This window comes from Mixophyes fleayi, chromosome 6, assembly GCF_038048845.1.
Source record: "Mixophyes fleayi isolate aMixFle1 chromosome 6, aMixFle1.hap1, whole genome shotgun sequence".
In the NCBI taxonomy this organism is placed as follows: Eukaryota; Metazoa; Chordata; class Amphibia; order Anura; family Limnodynastidae; genus Mixophyes; species Mixophyes fleayi.
This window is the reverse complement of record NC_134407.1, coordinates 202199731-202220520: the sequence shown is the minus strand read 5'-3', so window position 1 is coordinate 202220520 and position 20790 is coordinate 202199731. Positions and strand designations below refer to the sequence as shown.

Below are 20790 nucleotides of genomic sequence, written 5' to 3'. Positions count from 1 at the left end.
CAATCAGGACATAGGAGGACAGGGCTGACAATCAGGCTCAGGAGGCTGCTAAGTAATTACTAGCTAGAACTAGCATAGGTAATAACACAAACCAGGAAGCATGTATAAAAATTTAAATGAACCAGTTTAAATCATACGAGAGCTCCCCATGGAGTTGGAGGATGTCCCTACACCCTCCTACATCTATGCCTCAAGGATAGAAACAGAGCACAGAAAGTAAAGCACGTGGCCGGCTGCTAGTTCACGCCAGGAGGCAGCGTACCGCCGCGGCTCGTGACACTATTGTTGTATGACAACTAGGGGACCAGACAGTAACAAATGAAGCTAAACATTTTACTAACCTTAATGTTTTGGAAACTATCTCTGGCAATTTTCTTTCAAGAACAAATATAACCAATACAAAGAAGTGCATTATTTAAAACAAAGGTACTAAAATCCTGACCAATTACAGAACATAGCACTAGATCATGGCATACTCCAAACAGTACAAAGAGAAAAGCTATCAGAGAAATTTTGGCCATGCAGGCAAAATTTTGAACTTTTGAGAGCTAAATAATAACCTATCAGAGACCGGGGCTCCCGGGTCTCATGACCGCAAGCCCTGCAACGAGCGACATAACCAGTAAACACTCAAAGAAAAGGGGGATCTCAGGCATCATCATTGTTTATATAGTGCCACAGATTCCGTAGCGCCTGAGAAATCATACAGATATACATGAAAACAGTACACATAACAGCACAAGGGTACAGTTGAACAGAACAGTGTAATCATTTTCAATAATATTGAAAAATGTTGGCAGTTATTGCCCACAAATGCCAGGAATGGTCAGACTGATGGTCAGTGGTCTAAGGCACACTGATGGCTGTAGTGTCTGTTCTAACAGGAGAAAGAATGGTTTATTCTATTATAATAAGACTCTGTTGGGCTCCAAGTGCCGGGTGGCAAGTAAAAACAGCCAGATATAGCACCCGGGATATAGGTGCCGGGGAGAACACTTGCTTACCGGCCCCCTACTTGCTTTCCTCAAAGTTGTCCTCCATGAAAAGGGGACTGAGCTCTCCAAGTCTGACCACTAAATTTCCCTGGCTCACAAAAGACTGAATCCAAGGCCCTGCACTCTACGAACGTTGACCGGCAAAAGGGAATTAACACCCCACCCACACTGCCTGGTTGATTATCTAATGCCGTTCTAGGCCAATAAATTATTCTTAAAAAAGGTAGACTAGAGTGACCCCAACCGCGACAATCAACCATACAGCCCGTGTTATAACTACGGTTCACAGCATTAGGAATCGGAATAGTAGTGTTCTTAGACAAGCATCAAGAGGAAATTCCCACTTAGCCGTACCCTCACTGGTAGAGGATAGAGGGTGTGCAAACTATGAAAGACCTAGAACCTCTGTTCTGATCTTCTTTACATTTCACATATTAAGACCTTGCCCCTTTATACTGGTTTTAATCTAGTAAAGTTGAATTCACTACACTGCAAGTAACCTTATTGGCTTATAATTATTAGTGTGTGACCAATCACTCTACAAGACAAACTGGAGCTAGACCTAAACATTATTTATTATCTTTTATTTAGAAGACGACAAGGGTTCCGTAGCGATGTACACAGGGGGTTAGAAAAAAACAACAAAATACCAAGACAACACAAAGGTAACAAAGTTTAATAAATACAAACAAATTTACATAATTATATTAAAACCTGCAAAATTACATAGGGAAACTACTAGGAAAGGACCCTGCTTGTGAGAATTTACATTCATGAAGGTATCTTGAAACATGCATCAGTGATTAATTTAGTTAAATCTCAAAATGAGGAGTGATGCCCATCCATTGACAGTAATAGGAAAAATAGAGCCAAAGAAAAATGAGGACATTTTACAGGCATATTGGAAACCTGGCTCCTGGTATTTGTTAGATATAAATATTTTACATTATATTTGACGTTTATTGCAATATATCACCTGCAACCAGGTACATTCTATGTACAACTTTCATAAAAATGTAATAATTCATGTCACTATCTATAGAATCCCAGCATTGGCTTGTGATATATTTAGGTTACAGGATCCTATTAGTCTAAGTGAGCCTAAAATGACTGATAACATTGATAAGAAACAATTCCCGTTGCATATTAACCTGTAAAAAAAAAAAAAGAAAAAGTCTAAGGACATTCTTAATATATGGATTTTGGTTACCTGATTGGAGACTCTGTGTCAGAAGGCACAGTTAAGACTTCAGCCTTGTAAATGTTACTTTCTTTACAAGGGCTTTTCATTTTTGGAGTGGACATTAATATAGGATCATCTGACATAGTCCTCTCTGGTGATTTGGAGTATGTATCAGATTTGTGCTTCCTCAAACTTCTCCTTAAAACTGGACTGTTACTTCCAATTGGCGACTCCGTTACCTCAAGTTTTCTGGCTTTGGACTTTGTCTTTTTCTGACTAGTGGAAGTTTTCTTTGTTTTCTTGGAGTTTACATTTAGTTTAGCTCCCTTCACCTTACGATTTAATTTCTTAGGACTTTCTACCTCTGCCTTGTTTCCTCTCTGGTTTCCTTCATTTCCAGCTTTGTTTAGTGGATCTCCTGTACAGTCCTGATTACTCTGGTGATCAGCTCCATCCTTGGTAATTACATTTAAGTCTGATTTTCTCCCAAGGTTCTTTTTTCCACTATTTTTTGAAGCTTCTCCCACTTGTTTGAAAGCTTTCATAAACTGCTGCCTTTCTGCCGTTGTGCAGTTTTCTTTCGTGGGTTGAATTGTCTCTACATCAATGACTGCCAATTCTAGGTCCTCCTCCTGCACAACCACATTGGACTTTCTCTTCTGAATCAAGTGGCCAGTGGGTTCACATTCTGAGCCAGATGGGTCTGCTTTCTTTTTCACTTCTCCATCTTTTTTCTTCTGGAAGATGGAAGCAATCTTTGATGTGTTGGGTAGATTGAGCAGAGGGGGACTTAAGTGTACTTGAGCTTGAACAGTCACCATCTTAGGGGAAGGCTGCCGGGAAGATTCCAGGTCAATGCAGTCATTACCACTTGCCAAATCTGAACAGTGCACTGAGACACCTTGGGAACTTGCCCCTGAAGTACTTTGTTCTTTTTCCTTCTGGCTTTTTAAGTAATCCTCAAAAGATATAGTTAAACTGCCGTGGTTGTTCGTGGTATTGTCAACATGAACCTCAAGGCTTGAATCTATTACTGTGCTCTTGCTTTCTGATGAATTGTGTGGTACTGTAGGTTGTGGTTCCAGGGGATCAGTAACAGACACATTCAAAGGCACGCATGGCTCAGACTCACTGTCCTTTTTCCTCTTAAGGTTTCTCTGTGTTCCTGATTTTTTGGTTGCCACAACAGTAGGTTTTGCCAATTCAGGCGCATTATCAGCATTCAGATCTCCTGCCTTATTACAAATCTCTGCCAGTAAAGCGGCTGTATCACTACCCATAAACCCAGTGTTACTACAAACCACTGCTGCAGCTAGACTTTTATTGCCATCATCTGCACTAATATCAGATTCACTTTTTGGATTTAAATCAGTCAGTTTCTTAATTAAACGAGTCCTTTTAGCTTGCTTTCTAAGCCTGCCGGTAGCCTTTGACGAGCCAGTGGGTGGAGTTGCAGGAGTATAGTTGTGTCTAGCACCATGATCAGGGCTGGCTATTTTATCTCTAGGGGAGCACTCCTTGTCAGTTGCTGGAGAGCTTTTTATAAAATAGTCTGCAATGTTGTTGGTCCTGGGAGAAGATAGCATCTTTTCAGCATTTTTGGACAATGGTGAAAAGTAATTAGTGATTGTTTTGCTTAAAGGATCTTCAGCCTTTCGTTGCTTCTTGCATGGCTGTAATTAAAGAACAACATGATGAAGAGCAGTCGTCTACTCACATAATACACAATAACTTGTTTTGTCGTCGTCGTCCCCCCCCCATTTCTATTTAGGCGTGATGGAATCAAGCATTCAGCCAATAAGCGTGCGCAAGAGCAAGTGGTAAACAGAAAAGCAGTCAGAGATCTGTTCTTTTGATGGGTGTCACTTTGACAGTTAACTACAGGGCATTATTAGTTGTTTCCTGCTGCTCCCTTGTTCAATCCCCAAAACACACATGGCTACACAACAATAAGGGGGAAAACTAATTAGATAGGATAAAAGCATATTTTATCTTTTCAAACACATGGCTTACAGATCTGTCTGTAGTGAGAAAAGCAAACCTTCCAGACAAGTACCTTCTGGCAGATGTTTAGAACATCTTGTGTGACCATGTTTGATTTGTTGTTTCACACTGCCATCTAGGGGTACGTTTAAGGTATTATGCCTGGAAGGTTTTTTTTTGCAAGTTCAAGGATCTGACACATATTGAAATGTAAATATGGAACCTTTCACCAAGTGTTTGCTTGTTATAGCGCCATGGATTTTAATAATGTGATCCTGCATTTTAAACACTTCTGGAAATAGTAGTCTTATATTACATTTCTAAAAATGTATTGCCATTATTGATTTATAATGCACCAGACACAACAAGAACCCAAGCAACAATTTACAACATTGAACTGAACAAAAGCATCTATGAAAGTTTGCCAAACAGTCTGATTCCACTATTATTCAATAATCTAAGAGGGTGACGCTTTTCACTAAACTAGATGACATAAGTTTCAGAAGAATAATTATCAGGCATATTTTGGTTATCCAGAAAAATTAAGTGAATAGCTGTCACCCTGAGCACAGTATCACCTTCAGAAATGGGACTACAGTTCTGTGGTGGGAAATTTGTGCACTGTCAACAGGAATAGTAGAGACGGTTCAAATAATAGTGCAAGGCTGCATTTTTTTGTTATTGGTAATTATATAGACAGGTATAAAAACATAAAATAATATACAGTGTATGATATGGACAAGTATAAGATTGGGGTATATTACAGTATACAATATGGACAAGTACAAGGTCAGGGCCAGTGCTATAATTAGACCAACCTAGACAGTTGCCTAGGGCACCAATAGTTGGGGGGGGGGGGGTGCACGTAAAACACAGAATGAGTGACATAGTGCCACTCATCGAGTGTTTTCAATGCCCAGCGTCACACCAGAGAGAGAGCTGCTGAAATGGAGGGGAAGCAGCTGACAACTTCTTCCTGTGAAGCTGTTGGCTGCTGCTGCTCCTCAAGGTCAGTGATGAGCTGGGAGAGTAGCAACTAGTCTATGTTGTCATTGTTCCCAATGCCACTCTCCCAAACAGAAGGGAGCAGGAGATGCCACAACTCCTCCAGTCTGCTAAGGTAAAAAACAGAAGTTGGGTGGGGACACTTCCTTGAGGGGATGTGTGTCTCCTAGGGCGTCTACAGTGCTATTGCTGGTCCTGTACAAGATCATAATAAATGTAGAATATAGATAGGGGCAGGCTGGACTGGGGGGCATCTGCCATAGAGGGCTAACTTGGGATGGGTCACCTTCATTTGTTTACTTTTAAAAATAGGTGCTGAGTTGTGTCTTGCCCCCCCCCAGGCTGAAATTTGCCAGCCCTCCCCTGAATATAGACAAGCATATGCTCATGGTATAATATGCATACATTATGGACAAGCGTATACCCATGGTATAAAGTTGAGTGTACAAAATGGGCAGGCTATAATATAAAGTGTACAAAATTGATAACCTATACAATATGTGCAGGCAATAAAGCAGAACTACCATTGGTGCAGCAGGTGCATGGAGATAAGGGGGCCCACTGCATTTGCCATGCAGCGGGCCCCTGGTTACCTCCTCCCTGCACTGGGGCCCACAGCTCTGCAAGAGCACAGTATAATGTGCAGTGCACAATAAGGACAGGCAATAGAGCGTGGTATAATACACAGTATACAATATCTGCAGGTAAAAAGATCGTGGTATAATGTACAGTGCACTACATAGACAGATCATTGTATATATAATGTACAGTGTATGAGATACCCAGGTACAAGATTATAAAATCATATACAGTATTAGTGCATTATAATATGCAGGTATTATATAATATTGTGCATTATATGGAAACAACACTATAACAATGACGTGTTTACAGTACAATGTGCAGAGTACTCATAGCATGAGTACTGACGTAACGGAGTGCCCTCCGCTCACCTGGATGCCGTAGTCTTCCAGCGGGGAAGACATGGTGAGTACCCCGACCATAGCCGCAGTCACACGGGGGGGCCGCCGCCCCTCACACTCATCCCCGGTCGCCGCCGCCGCTCCAACCGCTTCTTCCCGGTACGAAAACTCCCGCGCGAGGTGACACAGCCGGCGTCATCTTGCCGATCTCAGGCTTCCCATTGGTCCGCGTGAGACAATGCTCGCTTCCCATAGGCTGGCCCGGACCGCGGCTTGCTTCCTATTGGTCTTCGTCCGATCACCGCCGTGACGTCATAAACTGTAAGCTCGGGGAAGCGGCTGGGAGCCGTTGTGGGGGAGAATTGGCGCCAAAAATCAATCCAGTCACAGAGAGTCCAGGGATCAGGCCGCTGGGTCACCGACGTGTACCATACATTAATGTCACTCGGGTCACCGACATGTGCCATATATTAATGTCACTCGGGTCACCGACGTCTACCATACATTAATGTCACTGGGGTCACCGACATGTACCATACATTAATGTCACTCGGGTCACCGACGTGTACCATACATTAATGTCACTCGGGTCACCGACGTGTACCATACATTAATGTCACTCGGGTCACCGACATATTCCACACTATAATGCCACTCAGATCACCCATCTATGTTATACATTAATGACACTCCGGTCACATACATGTAGGGGCAGGCAGAGCTGGGGGGCACCCCCCCCGCCCCACGGGCCAATCCCATAGTGGGCTACTTTGGGCTGGGCCACCTGCATTTTTTTTTTTTATCATTGAAAATATCCTGCTGAGTTGAGTCACATAATCAATTATTGTAATTTTGTATTTGTTTTTTATTAGAAAATGCTATTAGATTTTTTTTTTTTCATCTTATGTTAATCAGTGGTAAAAAAAAATGTTAAAAATAAATTATCCTCCATGATGCCGATTACAATGGGTACGTTCCTTTCTTGTTTAGGTGGAGACAGGTTAAAGACAGTATATATTGCAGCTCCTATACTTTCCTACATCTTTTTCTGTCTCTAGTTAGGAGAAGGAGATTCATTACAGTAATAGGAGGATGAAAGACAAACTCCGTGCAGGCACAACACAGGAGTGCACCCATGATCCAGTATGACAGTCACCAAGGAGCTGAAGTAGCTAGGAGCAGACTGCCTGGCGTGACTGGTGAGCAGACCCCAAGCAGCGCACTGGACCCATGTACGAACACTGGAAGTCTGCCAGGAAGATGGAACACCAGACAGAATATTTCCACTACATCTAAACAGTCCTTTTGAACATTCAGACTTAAAGAAGAGAGGAAAAACCAGTAAAATGATTATTGCCAGGATCAGTCCCCATTAATACCGGAAGGGGGGCAGAGTCACATAATATGCAGAAAAATGGACCCACTCTATCACAGATCAATGGGTTTTGGACATTGTAAGAAATGTATAAAAGATTGAGATTCATCAGTATTCCAGGGAGAACTTCTTTGTTCAACCCATGATTCCATCAACCCCAGCAGAACTTGGAAGCCCATAATAAACACTCTGCAAACTTTAAGAAGGGCTCCAACAATTTCTCTTGTTCTTTCAGGTCAGAAGGGCACAGGTTTTTATTCCAGACTATTCCTCATCAGAAAATTATCAGGAGTCTTTTGCAGTGTTCTGGACTTAAAGAGACTCCGCAGGTTTGTCTGCTAGACACTTTCGTATGGAATCTGTGAATCCTAGCCTCTTAGCCATCAGCAAAGGGTATTTTCTATTATCCATAGCCCTTCAGGATTCCTATTGTTATATCCCTGTCACAGTTCCTCAGTTTCTGGGTCATGGTTCAGCACTATCAGTTTACCTGCCTGCTGTAAAAGACGGAATGGGATTCCTGCGCTAATCTAGATTAGCGCCGACCAGTGGTGCAAAGTCTAACGAGGTCCCCGGTGTACCATATACCGCCGCAATGTGGGATGGGCTTTGATGCAGAGAGCTTGCATGTCACAGTCCACAGGTCTGCCTCTAGATGTAGCACTGTGGAAGAAGAGGTAACAGGTGGCCAAAAGATGGCAACGTAGAGATTGGTCAGACAGTTGGGTCCGATACACAAACTGGCAGCGAAGTACAGAGTTAACAGGCAAACCAGAGTGAAGGCAAGCCGGGGTCTGGTACACAATCTGACAACGGAGTACTGAATCAGCAGGCAGGAGCCAGGTCTGAACTAGCCCGGTCTGGTAATACTATCTGGCAGCAGGAATGACAGGCAGAATCAGGGTTGCCAAGGTCTGTAACACTTTAAGGTGAGACAACAGGTAGTCAGCAAGCCAGGATCAGTTCATTAAAGCAGGAGAGCAGGCATGGTCAGACAGGCAGGAACTGGTACACAGGAATCAAGCAGGATACAAGCAAGGCACGCAGGAACAGAGTCAGGGTACACACAAGTTGCTCTTACACTGAACAAGTGTCAGAGCGAAGTTTATATACACAGTGATTCAAATTCCACATCTCGCTGATACCTGGAAGGGCCATCAGATGCAGAGAACGAGGACGGTGCTGGAACGAGGAGAGGTAAGTGTAAAAGTACCCCCTAACTTAAGGGTATACTCTGAACCCCTATAAAAACTTGTTAGGAAAAAAAAATGTAAATGATTTGAGGAGACGAGGGGCATGAATATCAGCAGCCACCACCCAAGAGCGCTCCTCTGGGCAGTATCCATTCCAGTCCACCAAGAATTGTAAGACCCCTCTGGAACGACGAAAGTCCCAAATTTGCTTGACGTCATACTCTGGCTGGTCCTGAACTACCACAGGAGGTGGAGGTTTGAGCGTGGTGGAGAATTGGTTGATAACCACAGGTTTCAGGAGAGAAATGTGGAAAATGTTGAGAATGCGTAAGGAAGAAGGAAGTTTAAATCTAAAGACCACAGGATTGATGGTCTCAGAAATCTCGAAAGGACTGATGAATCTAGGAGCCAACTTTTTACTGGGATCCTTCAGCCGAATGTTTTGAGGATAACCATACCTTCTCCCCAAGACTAGATGAGAAACTGCCCTCCTCTTCTTGTCATTTACCTTCTTAGCGCGGTTAGCGGACCTCCTCAGGCTGGTCTTGACTTGATCCCGGATGGTCGAAAACCTGCAAAAGAGAGAGTCCACCGCTGGTACTTCTGATGGAGAAAGTGAAGACAAGGTGGGTAGTCTGGGATGACAATCATACAAGACAAAGAAGGGAATGTTGGAACTCGCCTCATACAGATGATAATTGTGGGCAAATTCTGTCCAGAGAAGTAAGCCAACCCAATTTATTTGATTGGCAGAGATGTAAATCCTCCAACAAAATTCAAGCTCTTGGTTTGTTTTCTTAGTCAAACCATTTGTCTGGAGGTGGTATGCAGAAGAAAAATCAAGCTTGATTCCCATACTATTACAAAAGGCTCTCCAGATCCTAAATATAAATTAAGACCCCCAGTCAGATACTATATGTGTGGGGCATCCATGATGTCAGAAGACTTCTTTGATGAAAAGATCAGCCACGGTGGAAGATGAAGAAAGAATTCCAAGTGGAACAGAATGAGCAACTTCAGATAAACGGTTAGTGATGACCTAAATGGCCGTACAAATCTTAGAAGCATGAACATCGAAATTTGAGACCACAGAACCTCAGCAACTGGCAGTGGAATGATAGGGCCAAAAGGTCTTTTCATAGGGACCTTATGTTGGGCACACTCTAATGCATGCAGAGACAAAATCTTTCACATCCTTACGTATAGAAGGCCACCAATAATTTTGGGAAAGCAAGATTCTTGTGATCTATGTAAATGATTATTGGGAATTGAGTACCTTTTGATAAGTTTCTCCATTCAGAAAGGGCTAGCTTGATAGTTAAAAGCTCTGTCACTGATGCCGTAATTCTCCACAGGTGAGAAATAACTCGAAAAGAATGCGCTGGGGTGAAATTTCTTGCTGGGACAAAACAGCTCTGACACCAATGGAAGACACATAAACTTCCACAAGAAAAGGGCGTTGGCAGTTTGGTTGCAGTAGATTTTGAGCAGTAGAGAATAGAGACTTAAGTTTTTTAAAAGCTTTAGTGGCCTCTGGAGACCATTTTAAACTTCAAATTTAAGGGATACAGAAAAAAAAGAAAGGGGGGGGAGGGAAGACCAGAAAAGAGAAAGGGGAGGGTACATAGTAGGGAACACATGATACATCGCGACAAAATTCACGGTACATAACATAGCAGAGACCATCAGGTCAGTAGGACAGTAGTTCAACAGAAGAAAAGCAAAATAAATAAAAAATAAACCCCTATAACAATAGAGAGATCTAACTCCCAGTGGGCCATTCCCATCAGAAAACAATGTGGATTCTGACAAGGGTTCGTTCAAGGTAAACTGTGAAAGGGGAAGTAATGAATCAGTTCGAGCACTGACTGCCCCCTCTCCCTCTGTAGAATACACATGCCAGGAAAACCACTTTATTAGGGGGGATGAGGAATATGGCCCCCCACGGCTGGAGACCATTTTTAGCATTGACTAATTTCCGAGTGAGTGCTGTAATTGGCGCTACCAAAGAGGAATATCCTTTAATGAAATGCTGATAATAGTTAGAAAATGCTAAGAAAAGTCGCGTAGCCCTGAGAACTGAGGGTTGCGGGCAATCCAAAATAGCGGAGATGAGAGGAAGGGGATAGGTGTTCTTGACTGTAATGAGATTCAGTCCTCGGTATACAATACAGGGTCTTAGTCCTCCGTCTTTTTTGGATACAAAGAAGCATCCTGCTCCTACTGGAGATTTAGATGGCCTAATGAAGCATTTCTCCAGGTTTTCATCAATGTATTCCTGCATGGATTTGGTCTCTGGACCAGAGAGGGAGTACAAGCGTCCCTTGGGTAACTTGGAACCAGGAATAAGCTCAATGGCACAGTCGAAGTCACGGTGCGGTGGTAAGGTGTCAGCAGCCTTTTTGGAGAACACATCCCAGAACTCATGATACTGTGAGGGAAGCTGCTCCGGAATAGACTGAATCACACGCAGAGGCAGAGTTAAGCAGGACTGTGTGCAATAAGAGCTCCACTGGACAATTTCTCCTTTTGCCCAATCCACGACAGGGTTATGACGGGAAAGCCAAGGGTGGCCCAGGATCAATGGAACTGACGGACAGTCGATAAGGAAGAAGGTCATTGACTCTGAATGGAGAGCACCAATGTTCAGTTGCAGTAATGGGGTCTCCCAAATAATCTTGCCACCAGGCAATGGACTCCCATCTAAACCACAAACAGTAATGGCAGATTTAAGCTTCAAAGTCGGAATTCCCGTGGAGCGGGCAAACCCGATGTTGAGGAAGTTGCCTGCAGCTCCACTATTAATGAAGGCCAACTGGCACCGAAAGTGACTTGTGCGGGAATCAGGACAGCATTCTTTTGGGAAACAACTTTCAGACCTAAGTGGACCTTTCCCAGACATACTCCTTTTTCAAGTTTGTAAGGGCAAGTGCAGGAGAAGTGGCCTTTATTACCACAATAAAGACATAAGCCTTGTGACTGTCTTCTGTCTCTTTCGTCAGGAGAGAGGCGATAGGCCCCCGACTGCGTCGGTTCCTCCTCATCCATGGGAACCGGGATAAATGCAGATGAAAAGGAAGATGCCTCTTTCTCTGTCTTCCTTTCCTTGATTCTCCTGTCAATTTTAATGGCGAGTTGCATAAGGCTTTCCAACGAGGTGGGGAAAGGATACTGCACAAGTGAATCTTTGATCTGCTCTGACAGTCCAAGGCGAAACTGGCTGCGTAACGCTGGATCATTCCATTCACTGTCAGGTGACCATCTGCAGAATTCAGCGCAGTATTCTTCTGCAGGACGTCGCCCTTGCTTTAGAGCCCGTAGATGAGCCTCAGCGGAGGCAATTCGGTCAGGGTCATCGTAGAGCAGACCCAATGCGTTAAAGCTTCCAAAGATTGCAAGAAAGGACTAGACTGTGGCAGGGTGAAGGCCCAAGACTGGGGGTCACCCTGCAGGAGGGAGATGACAATCCCGACTCTCTGTGGTTCTGAACTGGAAGACTGAGGTTTTAGCCGAAAGTAGAGCTTGCAACTTTCCTTAAAGTTCCGGAACAGGGCTAAATTTCCGGAGAACCGATCTGGCAAATTTAACTTGGGTTCATCGGTGGAACCGGAAATGGCTAGTGTAGTCTGGGAGTCCTCCTCTTGACCGGACAAACGCTGGGACAATCCCCGGACCATCTGATACAGAGTCTCAACATGACCCGCCAGGGCTTGGAATGGAGACGATTTAGTTCCGCTTTCATCTATCCCAATTTCGTCTCCAGAATGTCTTTTGGGCCGGTTATAATGTTAGGAACCCCCCTAGCCGATACTGCACCACCCGGAATCTACTCTGCCAGTCAGGTGTTCACTGGAGCCCTTAGTGGTGGGGACAGACTGGGCCACAGACTGACAGAGGGTCGTAAAGTGCGTACCGGCTGGGGAGAACCCGGGAAAGTGGAGTGAAGTCCAGGCAAGGGTTGAGGGCCGGCAGCAGACAGGGAATCCAATAAACAAGCAGAGGTCAAGGGTCACGAGCAAACAGGAAGGTCGGTAAATACGCCGGAGGTCGAGGTCACAAGAAACACAGGCAGGGTCCAAATCCAGGCAAGGGGTCATACACGGGCAATGCAACAGAATATCCAAAGGACAGGAGCTAGAAGCAGAGCAGGTCAGCAGACTGGTAACAGAAGCTATAACCGGCAGTGAGGCTGTAGACCTCACTGCCTTAAATAGTACTAAGAGCCAATCAGGACAGAGGAGGACAGGGCTGACAATCAGGCTCAGGAGGCTGCTAATTAATTACTAGCTAGAAGTAGCATAGGTAATAACACAAACCAGGAAGCATGTATAAAAATATAAATGAACTAGTTTAAATAATATGAGAGCTCCCCCTGGAGTTGGAGGATGTCCCTACACCCTCCTACATCTATGCCACAAGGATAAAATCAGCACAGAAACTAAAGCACGTGGCCGGCTGCTAGTTCACGCCAGGAGGCAGCGTACCACCGCAGCTCGTGACAGACACATTGTGATATCAACTTGTCTAAGGTAGAAGGTAATTCATGTGACACCAGTTCATCCTTAATTCAGTCTGAAAGACCCTATCAGAAGCTGGCAACCAATGCCTCCTTATTCCAGCGAAGCTCTGATGCCATGGTTCTGAATTGCATGGCATATTGCCCGACAGATTGATTACCCTGATGAAGATGAAGAATTCCGGTAGCGGCATTAGACGCCATCCCTAGTTCGTCAAATATCTACTTAAAGGTAGACAAAAAGTTAGCACAATTGTGCAGCAAGGGATCAATTCTTCTCCCAGTGCAGTGATGCCCAGGCTACCACCTGGCCGAATGGAGTGAAATAATATAAGCGACCTTCACTTTTTCTGAGGCAAAGTTCTCAGGAAGGAGTTTGAATTGTATGGTGCTTTGATTTAATAAACCCCTACAGTGTTTAGGGTCCCTATCAAATTTAGAGGCACTGTAGTTAATGCAGGTGTAGCATTAGAGGAAGGTGTCGAAGTTCCAGATGCTGCTAGTGTTGTCTGCAAAGTATCAATACAGGCTGACAGGCCTTGAAGGAATTTCAGAACTTGCTCTTTATTAGCTTTCTGCTTCTCCACACGTCCTAAAAGGTGTTGTAGCAAGTCCTTAGGGGAGAGATCCCTCCACAGGATCCATTGGTGAGAGCAAACTGTAACAGGCAGAATGGAATCCCTGTGCCAATCTAGATTAGCGCCTGCCCGCCTGTGGTGCAAAGTCTAACGAGATCCCCGGTGTTCACCAAGAACCACCGCAAGGCGGGATGGGTTGTGCTGCGGAGAGCTCATAGGTTGCGGCCCACAGGACTACCTCTAGATGTAATACTGCGGAAGAAGAGGTAACGGGTGGCAATGAAGAGATAGCACTGAGACAACGGATAGTCAGCAAGCCAGGATCAGTACACTAACGCAGGAGAGAAGAGATGGTCAGACAGGCAGGAACTGGTACACAGGAATCAAGCAGGATACACACAAGTTGCTCTGACACTGAACAAGTGTCAGAGCTAAGTTTATATACACAGTGATTCAAATTCCCCGCCCCAGCATTTGGTCATGTGACCGCCGATACCCAGAAGGGCTGTCAGATGCAGAGAATGAGGACGGTGCTGGAACGAGGAGATGAGACTGTAACACCTGCCCTTCGGCCTAGCAATGTCTCCAAGATTTTTTTACCAAAGTGCTAGTTACTCTGGTGACATAATTGAAAAAGCAATGAGTCATAAAATAACCCTATTTGGATGACATCTTTGTGGTATGGAGTTCGGAGCACATTGTTAACTGCAGAACAGCTCAAGTGACAGCCTCTTTGTTAGAATATGGCTGGATTGTGAACAAGACAAAAATTCATCTCATTCCATCACAGCAAATAAAGTTTCCGGGGGTCCAGATAAACACCATATAAAGCAAGGTATCTCAGAAGCAAGGTGTATAAAGATCCAGGCTCTGGCACATCAACTACACCCATCACCAAACAACGATAAGGAAGAGACATTGATTGTTGGGAATGTTTTCTTCGACAATAGGACTCATCCCCTGAGCAAGGTGACACATGCACAGTCTCCAGCTGGAACTACAAACACTGGTATCACAAAGAGTTACCTGAATCATACCGTGACGCAGTCAACAACCACCAAGATGTCTCTCAGATAGTGGCAATCTAAAATTAGAGGAGTGTCACTTTTAGAACTAGAGTGTATAATACTCACAACAAACTTCAGTAACGTAGGCTGGGAAGTCCGCCTTCAGGCACTAAGTGTTTGGTCGCAATACAAGAAAAAGCTGCACATAGTTTTTTTTTAAATGAGAGCAGTATGAAATGCAGCTCGACAAATTCATCCTCAAATAATAGGGAAGCACCCCAGAATATTGTCAGACAACAGAGGTACCATTGCACCAAGGAGATACTAGAAGCAGAACCATGAAGGAGGAAGTAGTGGGAGTCATGTTTTGGGCAGAAAAAATATCTCAAGTCACTCTTAGAATTTCATGTAGCAGGCAAACAGATAATAATAGCCGATTATCTTCGCTGAAATCAATTTAAGTCAGTGGAGTGGGTTCTGCATTAGGAAGGGTTCCAGCTAGTAATAAAAAAAAAAATCGGGCTTCTTCAAGTGGATATTATGGCAACAAATAAGAATATCAAAGTACCCAGGTTCTTCTTTCAACACAAAGCTCCAGGGTCAGAGTGAATAGACGCTTTGACAATTTCATGGACATTTCACCTGGTGTATGTCTTCCCTCTGTTTCCAATAATTCCACACATTATAAAAAAAAAAAAAGAGAAAGCAGAAGCGATAGCAATTCTTCCATTTTGTTTTATCAATATTTTTATTGAAACTTTTCAAAAATATTTGGGGTACAAAAAAAAGAAAGGGGAAATCACAGAAGGAGGAACACATGGGGGACCCCCACGCAGGGGGGGGAAGGAGTCACTCAGTTGAAGCAAGGCTCAAAAAATCAGCAATATACATACAGAAGCGTGCAACTATACATCAAAACTCATTGGCCTGTTCATTGGGCTGGGGGAATTCTATGAGGGCCACTGGAGAGGGAAACTGTGGGGAGTCCGCGGTGTCCCAGGGACGTCTGAGACATTCATGCCATCTAAACCATCTCATAATGGGAGCTGATACAGATGTGGAATAGGGCATATCCATTGTTTCCATCTCAAATCTGTACTGAATCTTGGAAATGATTCAGGTAATAGTAGGCGAGGCGGGGGACTTCCAGTCTTGGGCTATTTTCGCTCTAGCAGTTATCAATATGTGCCCCCAGGGCTGGATTAACCCGAGGTCTAACTGGGCTATAGCCCAGGGGCCTCGGGCATCCAGGGGGCCCTTCAAAGTCCTCAGCAGCATTATTGATCGGTCCGGGGGCGGGGGCGCCCCCAGCCCGATCAATGCTGCTGAGCACTGTCACTGTAGTCCTCCGTCCCCGGCGCTTAGTAATCTGCTTACTGAGGAGATCTCGTGAATGAACTCTCGCGAGATCTCCTCAGTAAGGAGCTTACAGCGTGCCGGGGACGGAGGACTAAACTGACAGGTAAGCGCTTGGGGGGGGGGGGGGCGGCGGGTGGCTCACATTGGGGGCCTCACGGGGGAATGGAGGCGCCCTTAGCCCAGGGGCCTCCATTCCCTTAATCCGGCCCTGTGTGCCCCAAAAGATATCAGTCTTGTTTAGGAATGGAAGTCAGGTATACATGAAGCAGAGCTAAGGCAGGGTCTGGAGCAACGGTGGTTTTTAAAACAGGGAAGATCAGGATAAATAGCTCGCCCAAGAGTAGCTGAAGCACTGGGCATGTCCAAAAGACATAAAAGACATCAGTTACCTGAGGACAGTGGCGTCATCAGAATTTTGATTGGTTTGGCCAATCCTTCCATTTTGGCCATTCATCTGTTGTTTCTAGTAGCCTGGGAGATGCTCCAGGAACAACCATGGCCTTTACCTAAAAGTGATTTCAAAAATGGATCTGTCTGCGCTGACTAGTATCTTAGCTGCCTCTGTGTGCTAACATACAACCTATATACGTATGTACAAATGAACTAAACCTAAAAATATATGCAAACAGATATGGCGCTTATACTCTATTAGATCTCAAAAAGAACATAAAAAAGGTAGTCCAGAATATATACGTATTATTAGAGTCCCAAAAAAATATCCCTCTCCAGAGATCAATTTGAAAAAGGCCTTGATAAAGATTTTTTCAAATTGAAACGCGTTGGCAGAGGCGGTGACGAGGAGGACTGAGAGGAAACACGCTGATTCCCTGAGAGGAGAGGATTTCAAACCCAAGTGTTGGGAAGTATGCAGTGGTAACTAGCCGGCAACCCGATCTCTGGAGAGGGATATAAAGGTTTCCCTACATGCGCAAGATCATCCCACATGGGGTAAGAGTCCAACCGTATCAGGTTCAGCAGCGATTTCACTCAGATCATACCTTTTATTTGTTTTTATATTGTGCTTAGAATAAATTCATTTTTATTACGGTAATGCACCATTTGGAGCACTTTTATTTTTCTTTTGAGCTCATACTCAAAGAATTACGTGGATTTAATTGAAGATCTACAAGTGTAATCCATTACCGTCTTTGGAATCACAGATATCCTCCTGTGTAAGTGTATTTTTTTTTCAGCGGGGAACTTCTGGCCACACATGGTGATAATTAAAATACCTTTTATACTACACGGGTATTATAAGGTTTTCTTGATCGTAGTAGAATATAAGTGAACACAGAGTAACACAATCTTTTTCTGCTTATTTATATGTATGAACATTGGTGGAAAACAATATCCGGATATACAACACCCTCCCTTTGGGATCAAATTTTGTTGAGACCATATGAACATTGAAGACATTTTTTTGGGACTCTAATAATACGTATATATTCTGGACTACCTTTTTTATGTTCTTTTTGAGATCATGGCCTTTACCTGTTTGCGCAAATATCCTGCACAAAGGCCCAATTCTTCATCCATATCTGGAGCAACTAGCTTTAGTGGCTTTGAGGTTGAGCGGGAACTGCTAAGAGAGGAGGGAGTCTCCGAGCCAGTAATCAACACACTTTAGTGAAATAAGAATTTGGAAGAAGTTTATCACATGGTGTGAGTCTAAACTGCTGCAAGTATTCCACATGTCCTTGATTTCCTTCAGGAAGGATTTAGCAACGGTCTTGCTTTATCTACAGTTCTACACTCAAGGCACAAGTAACAGTACTGAGTGTCTTATTAGATACCAGAGTAGGCTCAGAGCAATTTATTATTTGTTTCTTCCAAGCCATGAACCGTCTCTCCTTTTTGGCTCTACGGGACCTTTATTTAGTGCTCAACACTCTGATGTCTGACTCCTCTGAACCACTACAAGAGATTTCTCGGAGATAGATGACACTAAGGTGGTGGTCCTAGTAGCGGTTAATTATGTCCACAGGGTTGGAGAATTACAAGCATTCTACATTAATCAGAAAGTCATGCTAAGAAAACTGCATTTATTGGACTTGGTTAGGGCAGTTTGATATATTTATCTAGGACTGAAGGATTTAGAAGCTTGGAACAACTTTTCATTATTTTTGCAGAACCTCAAAAAGGGTGTGCCCCTTCAAAACAAGCCATTTCCAGGTGGATCAGGGAAATAATTATATAGGCATATTAGAGGAATGAGCATAAGGTGCCAGAGATTCTGAGGATTCACTCAACACGAGTGGTAGCAACATCTTGGACAAGAAGAGCTCAGCTATGTTCAATTCTTGATTAAGCAACATATGTGAATGTCTGTTCTTTTGTAGTCCTTCCTATAACATTTCTTTGGTGCTTTTAATTGTATAAATAGTAAATTATGTATCAGATCTATAGTAGTTTAGTAGTTTATATGCATTCTCTTTGGTCCGTACGCAGATAGAGCTCTTTGCTATTCGTGTCCTGATCTTGGACCACTCATCCATTTCCAGCACCACACCAAGGTATTCCTCTCACTTTAGTTCATAGTGATCTTTGACAGACTGACAATATGCCACCATCGTTGGAGGTCCGCAAAATCAGGGAAAATTCACATAGGAGCTATGTCTGTCAGGAACCAAAGCCCACGACCAAACCAGTGCTGGAAGAAAGATTGCTGTTGCCCAGGGGAGAAGGCTGGGTTATTCCACAGTGGGAACAGGGAGAGTGGTGGACAGTGCTTGATTGAGATTCATAAGAGGGTGTAAGGTTAGAGCAGTTGCATAAGGTTAGCTTCTATGCCGATCCATAACCTCGTGTCAGATGGGGAGTGAAATAGGACTAGGACTAGGGTTAATATTTAGAGATATTTGGAAGACCCAGCCCTCCCTCGGAGGTTTGGCGATGAAGTGAAAGGGCTTGTACTCTGGGTCATTTGTCTGCCCAGACAAAACGGGCAGTTTCTTTCTGAAGGGTCTTAAGTGCGAGTGACGGTACTCGGATAGGAAGCGTCTGAAACAATAAAGAATCCATGGCATTAATTTCATTTTTACTGCTGTTATGCGGCCCAGCCAAGAGATGTATAATCTATCCCATTTCTCAAGGTCTCGTTTAAGTGAGTTGAAGTCGGGGAAAGTTAGCAGCATATAATTGACTATATTGACCTGTCAAGTAGATTCCTTGTCTAGTTGTCATCTGAAATTTGATTGATGCTTGAGAGAGTCCAGAAGCGGGAAGGTAAGTTAAGAGGGAGGATTTAGGATTTGTCCATGTTGATTTTAAAATTAGATATAGCATCATGTTCAATAAGATCGCTCTGTGGGGAGGGGAGGGAAGTGTAGGGGGTTGGTAACTGTAAGTAGGATATCGTCTGCATACATAGAGATCTTATAGTCAGTCCTGCCTGCCTGGATGCCAGTGATTGTCGTGTATTTGGGTATGAAAAATGTCCGGAGGGTCTGTAGGTGGGGGGAGATTATATAATGAATTGTAATAAGTGCGGAATCTATTTGCTATAGCCTGAGGGTCGTATAGTAATTGCTGCTCCTGATATCTGATGGCCACAATGCGGTTGCGAGCACGTTTGATCTGGAGCCTACGTGCCAGCAGTGAGTTGACTTTGTCTCCTTTTTCATAGTTGAAGCCATTGAATAGTCCTAGCCAGTTTTGTGACAAGTAACTTACCAAGTTGTCCTCTCAGGTCTAACAGTTTAAGGTAGGCACCTCTTCCCACTCCAGAATCCAAGACTTCTCCCGAGCTGCTCGACTCCACTGGAAGGACCTCCCTCGCTCCATCCGTCTCTCACCCAGTCTGTGCTCCTTCAAACGGGCACTTAAAACTCACCTGTTCCTCAAAGCCTACAAACCATCCACTTAACCCTTACCTTGTTGCTCCTTCGCTAACCTCCTTCTCTCGTTCTCCCCTCTCTCCACCAGCCCCGCCTTTCTCCCCCTTACTTTAATGGCTTCCTCTTGTGCCCCTTTGTCCACCCTCCCTTAGGATGTGAGCTCGTATGAGCAGGGCCCCTCTCCCCTCCTGTCTCCATACCTGTTCTTCTGCTCCATCTTCGCCCATATGTCTGCCCGGAGTTCTGAAGTATTGGTACTTTGTGTTTATTGCTCTGTACTATGTCACCCTGTATGGTCTCCTGTGTGGTCTTTGTACTATGTACGGCGCTGCGGAAACCTTGTGGCGCCTAACAAATTAATGATAATAATAATAATAATAGGTTGTGCGTTTGGGGTATTTTTAGTGTTGAGCAGTGAGAGTTTATATTTGAGATTCCAAGTTAGTTACTGTCTGTCTGTTTAATTTTTTCTCAAGCAAGCCAAGGCTGATCAAACAGCCTGTAATAGTTGCCTTATGGGCTTCCCATCTAATAGTGGGAGTGGTTTCATCTTCTATTGTCCGTCTGAAAATCAAATAGGGCTTGTTGTATCGTGCTGATGTTTTCCTTTTTTAGAAACAGATGATCATTCAATCTCCATCTGTAGCGTGGCATGAAAGATGGCAAAACGTCAAGCTGTAAAGTCATAAACGAGTGGTCAGGAACTGGTGCAATGCCAGTCGATTTCAGGTTCTGCGTCGTTTGAGCATCTACTAAGAGCATATCTATCCTGGTGTAGGTGACATGCGGCATCAAGTAGTGCGTATAGGTTATATCATTAGAGTATAGCACTCTCCA

General features: G+C 44.0%; 1 protein-coding gene across 1 annotated transcript in view; it reads right to left on the bottom strand.

Moving 5' to 3' along the window:
- Positions 1–6295, bottom strand: part of ATAD5 (ATPase family AAA domain containing 5) — a 30239-nt gene extending 23944 nt beyond the window's left edge. The window contains exons 1-2 of the mRNA XM_075178075.1: positions 6120–6295; positions 2206–3851 (exon numbers count right to left, since the gene is read on the bottom strand). Coding sequence (XP_075034176.1) covers positions 2206–3851; positions 6120–6170 — 1697 coding nt within the window. The 5' untranslated portion in view covers positions 6171–6295. The remainder of the gene's footprint in view (positions 1–2205; positions 3852–6119) is intronic.
- Between the last annotated feature and the right edge of the window lie 14495 nt (positions 6296–20790).